Source organism: Triticum aestivum, chromosome 4D (genome assembly GCF_018294505.1).
Source record: "Triticum aestivum cultivar Chinese Spring chromosome 4D, IWGSC CS RefSeq v2.1, whole genome shotgun sequence".
NCBI lineage: Eukaryota > Viridiplantae > Streptophyta > Magnoliopsida > Poales > Poaceae > Triticum > Triticum aestivum.
This window is the reverse complement of record NC_057805.1, coordinates 440,505,887-440,515,772: the sequence shown is the minus strand read 5'-3', so window position 1 is coordinate 440,515,772 and position 9,886 is coordinate 440,505,887. Positions and strand designations below refer to the sequence as shown.

General features: G+C 45.0%; 1 protein-coding gene across 1 annotated transcript; it reads right to left on the bottom strand.

Annotated features, from left to right (window-relative positions):
* Positions 1–5,037: 5,037 nt before the first annotated feature.
* On the bottom strand, positions 5,038–6,759 carry LOC123100228 (monooxygenase 2). The gene is made up of 3 exons (XM_044522186.1): positions 6,447–6,759; positions 6,257–6,325; positions 5,038–6,159 (listed from the first exon to the last, which is right to left on the bottom strand). The coding sequence occupies exons 1-3, from the start codon at positions 6,686–6,688 to the stop codon at positions 5,220–5,222; spliced, it is 1,251 nt and encodes a 416-aa protein (XP_044378121.1). The 5' UTR covers positions 6,689–6,759; the 3' UTR covers positions 5,038–5,219.
* Positions 6,760–9,886: the final 3,127 nt, after the last annotated feature.

The following is a 9,886-nucleotide window of genomic DNA, read 5'->3' as shown; positions in this document are numbered from 1 at the left end:
GGCTTCAAAAGCAGGATAAGTATGAAAGTTATTACACAAGCACCATAATAAACCTTGAAAACAAAGATACAAACCCCCACAATGGAAGTTGCAACAGGGATATATATTCTGAGAAAGTACTGACTCGTAGGCATATTATGCGCACCAAATATAAAGCATGGATCTAGCATATAAAATTTACACCATGCACAAACATGCTGGTTCTAGGAAACGGAATGAAATATCTCATGGAACACAATATTCTTGGTGTCAGACACCGTTGTGTCATCCTCATTTTCGATTACTATATTTTCAAGAACTTCCTCAATGTCACATGCGACACCGTACCGCTACGTACACCTGGCCATGCATAAAGACATGAGTTCTCAAGTACAAACCAACGGCTGCAAGAGTTTGACCCTGACCTTTTATTTATGGTCCTTGCATAGCAGACCCTAAGAGGAAACTATCGTCGATGCAAGATAAAGGGCCATTTAGCATCTTCTTTCACCAAACATAGCTGATATATAACAAAGTCCCCAACATTTGAACCATTCATAACAACCGTCTGAATAATATTTTCCGCAAGGCTAGTGATCACAAGACAAGTACCATCGCACAAGCCAATTGGTTGACTCAGATTTCTAAGAAGCATTATGGGAGCACCTACCTTCAGTACCAACCTATGACATGGAAAGTTATTAACCTTGATTCCGTTCAAAAACTCCACAGGGTAAAAAACAATCCATATCACGCAGTTCATCCACGGGGCCTCCTTTGGTGTCATAGCTTAAATACTCCTTTTATTTAGTAGGCAGCAAAGAGAGAATATGCTCATTATTTTTCTCTGCAACATCGTTGCTTTGCATTAGGATCTACCTTCCTCATAGGTAATAATGATTCTTATATTTTTAGCAAAGTTCACATACACAAAATCAAAAATAGCCTTGATTTTATCACCATCAGTATGCACCACAAAATCATCAGCAATGGTTATCCACGATGGGGTGTTTCTCCTTCACGCGCCATGCTTTCCGCTCTACCATCACACACATGAGAATCCAATCTGCAAAGCCAACCACCTCATTTCGCAAACTAGGATCCAGCCCTTGATCAATACTCTGCATGTTAATACAAAGGTGTAAGACTACTATAAAATTCCAGAGAGCGAGCTCGTAACCACTGCATAAACCACCTGAGTTCAACTACTACCCTCAATAGGTGGTAAAATCTTCCTAAGATCACCGCCAAGCACAACTACCTTACCACCAAAAGGAACCTCTGCCAACGATGGAGTCTTGATTGACAAGATATCATGGAAGGTACGTTCGAGCATTTCAAAGCACCTTCAATTTTCCATCAAGGCCTTGTCCCAGATGGCGAGCGAAGCTGACTCGATTAAAGAGGAAACCATAACATCTCATAATATAACATGTCAAACTTTTGGTAAGTTCTATAGGTGACTTAAACCTAAAATGAGTCGTCCTTCCCAAGGGCAATAGAAGCACAACAACCTAGAGGATGGAACAACAAGAACAAACCTCTTACTACCCCTAATATAAGCATCCAGAGCATTCCAAAAGAATGTCTACTGTACCGCCATAGCCCAAGACAAAGAAGAAACCAGGTGCCCCACCTCTAACATGATCAATGATACAGTTTAAAGCATGCAGATGGATGCAGTTTAACTTTTTGTGCATTGCTCTTGCCTTGGATAGCAGGGTCACACAGTCAACATCTAAAACCTCAGCAACCATGTCTTTGTGTAGTACAACAACGTCATATGCAGATTTTAAAGGTAGTCTATAATCTAAGACACTATGGCCTTTTGTGAAAAATGACCGCCGGGTCAGCAAGAAGCTTACCGCTCACCTCTCCGTCAGAAACGTGATAGGAGCAATCATGCATGCAGGGATGAATTCAACCAAAAATATCACCACTGAGATATTTCCAACGTTTTTCCAAAGAAAAGGTTCTCGTCGTGAACATGGCAATGAACAATCGTCATAACAAATAGCTGACACAACAACCCTCCCACTCCCATTTCAAAGCCTCGTCAAATGCACTATACCACTCGTGTCATCATGGAGGAAACCCCTTACCGAGCAAGCTTCCCTAAAAGTCGCGAACACAACACCATTGTAAGTCCTGACATCAGCATAACATATCGCGCCTTTCACAGAAAAAGGGATTAAAAATTGACAAGTTACAGAAAATGAAAATTTCCATGGTAATAAAAAATATATTTTCCATCAAAGACAATAAAGGAGTAGGAAGAACTTGCCATGGTGTAATAGTATAAGTTGCCATATTAAAAAATATTAAGTTAAAATGGTACTAAAAGTAATTTTCCACCATTAAAATTATGGGAAAAAGCAATTTTCCATGATCCCAAAAAATATAATTTGCCATGGTACAAAGAATAAAATCGCGATGGTAGAACAAATAAATTTTCAATCAAGAAATTTGAAGGAAAAAGGAATTTTCCATGGTCAAAAAACTTGCCATGGTACAAAAAGTAAAATTGCCATGGTATAATAGAAAATTTGCCATCACATATGCAAAGGAAAATGGAAAAGTATTTTTCGTGCTACAAAAAATATTTTTGCGACTTTTTATTGTATTTGTAAAAAAATCATAAAAATTTCCATGTGGTTTTGCCAAAATTTGCCATGTCACTTTACAAAAAAAAATCATGTTTACATTTTCTCTTTATTTTTCCATGAACAAGTAAGAAAAGTAAAATGAAAATTGCCATGTTTCATAGGATAACATCGCAAAAAGGATATGCAATGTGCACATGGATTGTCGTGGTTGAATAAAGAACTACAAAATTTACAAGTTTGTTCTCTACAAAAAACACATGGCAATCTTTTTTGCTTTTTAATGGTGACATGGAAAAATTATGAATTTCATTATTCTGGAGGAGATGGCAAACTTAGGTATTTTTATGTAATGGCAGATTCACTGCACTATGTTTTCTAGAAAATCATGGCAATTATGTACACATTGTAAAAAGTGGCATGGCAAAAAACGTAGATTTTGTACAATAAATTTGACATGCTAAGTTCAGAAATAAGAGTTTGCCATGGTAGCGACAAGTAAAAAAAATGCCATGATCAATACAATATTTTTTTGGCCATGGTCAATAAGCCATGATAAAAAAATCCCATGGTTAAAAGAAAATAAGTGCCATGATCAATGCAAATATAATTTGCCATGTAAATTTGTCGTGTAAAGGACATAGAGGTAAAAACAAATTAAGATGGCATGGCAAAAAGCTCTTAATATTTCCCATGGTAACTATATAGATGTAAAATCAACTACTTAAGGTGCATGGCAAAAAACATGGTACCTATGTAGATGAAATTTTGCCATGGCAAGATTGTAGTTGTAAGAACACGGTAAAAATGCCATGTAATGGTGACACATGACAGAAACAACAGTCCAAACATATAATAATTAGTTTTTCCCTAAAAATCATTGCAAGTTTGCCAGGGCAAAGAAATTGGGACATGACAAAAAATGTTGAGGCGCGGCAAATTTAACACATTTAACACTTGGTTTCTCATGGTATCATTTTTTGGATTTTAGCAGTGTTTTCCCGTAAACATACATGGCAAAATTGCCATTGGGAAAAAGGTTAAGTTTCCATTCAGCAGAAGCAGTAGCTAACCAAGTAACAGAGCAGATCATGCAATGAAACACAACGAACTACAATAGCTAGCAAAGTAGCAGAGTATTAAAAGAACAAAAGGCTTCTGCAATAGACTGATTGAGTGATGGCCCGGGGAACGCAAGCGTCGGTTGTCGCCCGCAGGTACCACAACGCGGGAGTGCATGGTCCCCGGGTCGAGCTCGTCGCAGCCTAGGCCGAGCCCTACCCATGTGTCCCCAGCTTGATCTCGTGAGAGCCTAGGCCGAGCCTCTAAGGAGGCTCCTCCGCCATGTGTCGTGGGAATAATTCTGACAATGAGTACTAGGGTACGAACAAGGGTTAATTCTAGCTACGATGAAGATGTGATGCAAGGGTTTACGGGTTCAGACCCCTCACGGTGGAGGTAATGACCCTATGTCGCTCTGGAGCTATTTGTTTTCCTTGCGTATGGATGATTACAATGGATGTGAACCCCTCTCCAAGTGCTACGGGGCAGATTATATAGAATGCGCCACCCCTTTATCTAGCTACGTCACAGAGGGACTTGATGATTTGAGTTTATTACAAGCGCTACTACTGGTAACTGACATATAAATGGCTAGTAATGCCTGATGTCGTGCGCCCTTGGATGTTCTAGATTCCATGATGACCGCTCGTCTTCCTTTGGCTGAGTGTTGTGGAGGTAGCCGAGTGGATGGAATGACATCGGAGTGGATGAGTCTTGATCAACTTTTGAATGTGCTTGCGACCCAGGGGCCTTAATGCTTAATGATGTGGGGTCATAGGTATGATCCAAGATGCATGTCTCGTGACCCTACCCGTAATGGGTGACCCCAACACCGTGCACCTCTCTGCCGCGGCCAGCGCTGGCTCCCCGCACTCATGCTCGAGCTCCCGCCATAGGTTGCAGGCTTCACCGGAGCATAACACAGGGATCTCCCTCCGCCTAATTCACGACGCCGGCAAGGACATCGCAGCTCGCCCCAACTCTACCGTGCGACACCCCCAATGTTTCGTCCGGTGGAGCTCCTCTCCACCGCCACCCGCCTCGGGTACAGCACATCCCGCCCCATCGTTGTTGCATGGCCGCCTCGCCGTCGACGCAAAGCCGCCTCGTCGCGTTGGTCACCTCGTCACGGTGGTGGTTTGGCTTGGGAGTCGGCGCGGGGTGTGAGGAGAAAATGGATAAGATATGTGTAGCATGGGGGAGGTGGAATCGTTCGCAACGGCCCCCTGCTTTTCCGAACGAAAAAAGTCAATGACATGGATGGTCTCAGTTACTCTAAGATTCATGTTGGATCCAACGGTCCACGGTAAGTTCGATCCCAAAGGCTAAGAATCTGTCAGATTGTTAGTGATTTCGAAAACTTTTGATGTGATTCACTATTGACGTATTGATCAAACTTAAAAAAAAACTTGAAATACATGTAAACACTTTACATAGAAAGAGGGCGTGAGGATGCTACTTCATCGTAATGTGGTGTACTTCGTACGTGTCTGGTTGATTTTAGTGTACGTCGATTTTAGTCACAAGGCATGATCAGACTAGCGTAATGTGACAAAGAAAGACAGTACATATACTTCAGAGCTTGCCGCAATCGTAGTCCGGCATCATGAGCAGCGTCTTGGCGAGCACCCCGGACAGCAGCATGTCCCGCACGAAGCTCACCACGGAGTGGTCGCTCTCCTGCACGAACCCCACCGCGTACGACACCGCGATCACCTGTGCGCTCCTCCACCGCCGGATGCCAGCGTACCTGCGCAGGGCAGCCACGACCCTCTCCTTCTGCTCCCCGGAGCCGGCACCTACGATGGCGTCGCCGAGGCACCGGGCGAGGACGACGCCGTCCTCGAGCGCCGTGCACGCGCCCTGCGCCAGGTCCGGCGTCGTCGGGTGGAGCGCGTCGCCGGCGACGCACACGTTCCCCTTGCTGATGCTGGCGAACAGGAGCGAGAGCGGGGAGCGGAACCGCAGCGGTGCGGCGAGCACGTCGCTCATCTCGCTCCTCTCCACGGCCTCCAGCACCTCGGGGCTCACCTTGGCGCCCGTCATTTTGGTCAGCACGAACTGCTTCATCGCGGCGGCGCTCCGGTCGACGGCGTCGTCGTCCTTTCCGTTGGCGTCTGGGGAAGGAGCAGGAGACCAGGTGAAGAACCAGTAGACGTCGGTGTCGCTCCAGGGCACCAAGCCGGCGCGGAAGCCTTCGCCGACGAACTGCAGGATCTTGGGCTCGAAGCCGTGGCCTTCGGGGTACTTGGCGTATCCCCGCGTGGCCGTGCGCCCGGACTCGGACGGCTTTGCGAGCCCAAGCCATTTCGCAACCACCGAGTTGATCCCGTCGCAACCGATCAGCACCTTTGCTCGGAGAGTCGAGCCGTCGGCGATATGGAGGATCTTGGCGCCGTCCTGGTCGTCGATGGAGACGATCTTGGAGGAGTAGCGGACGGTGCCTGGCGGCAGCTCTTCCTCCAGAGCCTGGAGCAGCACGTTACGCTGCACGCACCGGACTTCATGGGGTCCCCTGCACCAACATCATAGTGAAAACTCTGCCTTCACCGTTGCACCAAAGAACGGAGTTGAGATCGATCGAGATGGTGGATGCATGGAAATCTCCTCACAGTTTTCCGTTCACCCGGAGATCCATTTCTCGCGCAATTTCACCCGTAGACGAAGTCATGACCCGCAACCTGACGAACCAAAGACAGACAGAGAGACATATCATCATCTCATCACCGGACAGTTGTAAATGGACAGAAACTGGCGAGAAAGGAGATGAAAAACGACTACAGCATACATAACATGACATACCCCTGCAGCTGCAGATGTCTGCCCCTCATCTTGTCCCCGACCCCGAGGGCGTCAAGGGCGCGGAAGGCGTTGGTCCATGTGAAGAAGGCGAAGCCGGACGTGCGGCGCTCCGGCGACGACTCTAGCACCACGCTCCGAACGCCCTTCCTGTGGAGTCCCAGAGCGACGGCGAGGCCGGCCAGACCGGCGCCGGCAATCACAATGTCCTCGGCTGCGTCCTGCTGTTGGATTCCGGCCGCCATTGCTTACGTACCAGCTGGTCGAAGAGTGACCACTATGGTGGTCAGTGTGCGATCGATCGTCAGTATGTGGTAGTGGGAAGCCGTTGTGAGGAAACCAAGAGTGAGTGATCAATATATATATGCTTGGAGTTGCAGGAGCGAAGCAGCAGAGAGGGCTTGATTGACGTCATTGCTGATGATGCGGCCGCCGGCTGCGATACCGTGACCGTCCCCAGAACACACCAACGAGGGACAAACATCAATCTTGAAAGTGGCTTCCTCTCCTCTGAGTACTTTAATCATGGATTTTGGGAGCAAGGTGGAGCCGGAAAAGATTGGTTGATTGGAACCACTAAACCAAGGGATGAGTGCCGAACATTTGAACCATTCATAACAACCGCCTGAATAATATTTTCCGCAAGGCTAGTGATCACAAGACAGTACCATCGCACAAGCCAATTGGTTGACTCAGATTTCTAAGAAGCATTATGGGAGCACCTACCTTCACTACCAACCTATGGCATGGAAAGTTATTAACCTTGATTCCATTCAAATACTCCACAAGGTAAAAAACAATCCATATCATGCAGTTCATCCAGAGGGCCTCCTTTGGTGTCATAGCTTAAACACTTCTTTTATTTAGTAGGCAGCAAAGAGAGAATATGCCCATTAATTTTCTCCGCCATACCGTTGCTTTGTGTTAGGATCTACCTTTCTCAGAGGTAATAATGATTCTTATATTTTTAGCAAAGTTCACATACACAAAATCGAAAATAACCTCGATTTTATCACCATCGGTATGCACCACAAAATCATCAGGGATGGTTATCCACGATGGGGTGTTTCTCCTTCACGCGCCATGCTTTCCGCTCTGCCATCACCCACATGACAATCCAATCTGCAAAGCTAGCCACCTCATTTTGCAAAATAGGATCCAGCCCTTGATCAAAACACTGCATGTTAATACAAAGGTGTAAGACTACTATAAAATTCCAGAGAGCAAGCTCGTAACCACCGCATAAACCACCTAAGTTCGACTACTACCCTCAATAGGTGGTAAAATCTTCCTAAGATCACCGTCAAGCACAACTCCTTACCACCAAAAGGAACCTCTACCAACGATGGAGTCTTGATTGAGAAGATATCACGGAAGGTACGTTCGAGCGTGTCAAAGCACCTTCGATTTTCCATCAAGGCCTTGTCCTAGATGATGAGCGAAGCTGACTCGATTAAAGAGGAAACCATGGAACATCTCATAATATAACATGTCAAACTTTTGGTAAGTTCTATAGGTGACTTACACCTAGAATCAGTCGTCCTTCCCAAGGGCAATAGAAGCACAACAACCTAGAGGATGGAACAACAAGAACAACCCTCTTACTATCCCTAAGATAAGCATCCAGAGCATTCCAAAGGAATGTCTACTGTACCACCATAGCCCAAGACAAAGAAGAAACCAAGCGCCTCACCTCTATCAATGATACAGTTTAAAGCATGCAGATGGCCGCAATTTAACTGTTTGTGCATTGCTCTTGCCTTGGCTAGCAGGGTCACACAATCAACATCTAAAACCTCAACAACCATGTCTTTATGTAATACAACAACGTCATATGCAGATTTTAAAGGCAGGCTATAATCTAAGCGGTAGTTTTGACTTGAATGCACCCTACCGATCTGCCAAAGATGATTTTGACTCGGATTGAATCATCACAGCGAAACGATCACCTTGGAAGCTAATTGTATGTAGGAAGTTATTACAAACACATACAAAGTACTTGTCGTTTAAAGATTATTGCTGATGATGCAGCCGCCGGCTGCGATCCCGCGACCGTCCCCAGAATAGACCAGCGAGGGACAAACATCAATCTCAAATGAGGCTTTGTCTCCTCTGAGTATTTTAACCAGGATTTTGGGAGCAAGGTGGAGCCGAAAAAGATTGATTGATTGGAACCACTGAACCGCGGGGTGAGCCCATCCATGACATATGCACCCACGCACCCAGAAATGCCCTTTGGTGGGCGGGTGCATCGGTGGACTTTAAATAAAAACGTATTTCCACATTGCAACAAAATTGATAATATTTGTACACACACAAATACGCATAACAAGTTCAAGAAATTTTTCATAACAATACGACCCTAAAAATGCTTTCATATGTGCTGTAGATAAAATGAAAATGGGCCCATCTTTTTTTTATTGTTGGGCTGGAATTTTTTTTTTTGTGCTGCTTGCAAATCATAATATTTTTGAATGAAAATTCATGAATATGTATAAGTTTACACAGTATTTTTTAAAGGAAATTAAGCTTGAAAATATGATTTTTGAGTCATTTCAAAAAAGGGAGCCAATGCCCCTGTCCACCAAAAAGTTGCTCCACCCCCCCCCCCCACCCCCCCACCGGCACCCAAATAGTTTAGTTTGGTTGCCACACTGTCAGCCACTTGTAAGCATAAGGGCGAAAGGAGGGCCGTTTTGACTCTGGGATGCATATACTCCCTAATGAAGAGTAAATTCAAAATAAATAGTAAATACATTTAAAAATTCTGAACTTTTTGCAGATGTTCTTGTTAGTGTAGAAAGCATGCATGACAATTTTCATGCGAAACGAGATGACAGTGTGTCGACAGTGAAAAAAAATGTAACATTTAAAAGATAAAAATGAACACGTCTATATTTTTCCAAAAAAAATGACATTTTAAAAACTTTTTTTGGGGCAGGAGCATATGCTCCCAAGTGCCGAATTGGATTTCCGTTGTTCACACACAATACAAGTGTGAAACATTTTCATATTAAATAGTAGCTTTTGATTTAGATCATTTTCTTTAGATATAATGCATAGAGGAGACAACAGTCAGCTCCTGATTTAAGAAGTTACTACAAGGTTTCTTTCTCCTCTCACAAGGCGGCTAGGGAAAGCCCTTCTTCCCTTTGATCTTTGCCGGTGAGCCCGTGGATTCGCCTCACCTCCGTCTTCCGCTCCGACGGCCGGTGGCAGGGAGGGTATTCCTCGTGTCTCGACTTAGATAGGTAGGGTTTTGGTTCTCGCAAGGGCGACGCTCGGACGTATGGCGGAGCTTCTTCTTCGATCTGTCTTCCGGGCTCCGATCCTTCACAAATTCATTCATCGGGATGGATTAGACGGAGCTCCGGTGTAGATTCCTGCCAGCTCCTCGGAGCGGCGAGGTTAGGGTTTTTCGTCGTGTATACGGAACAATGAGA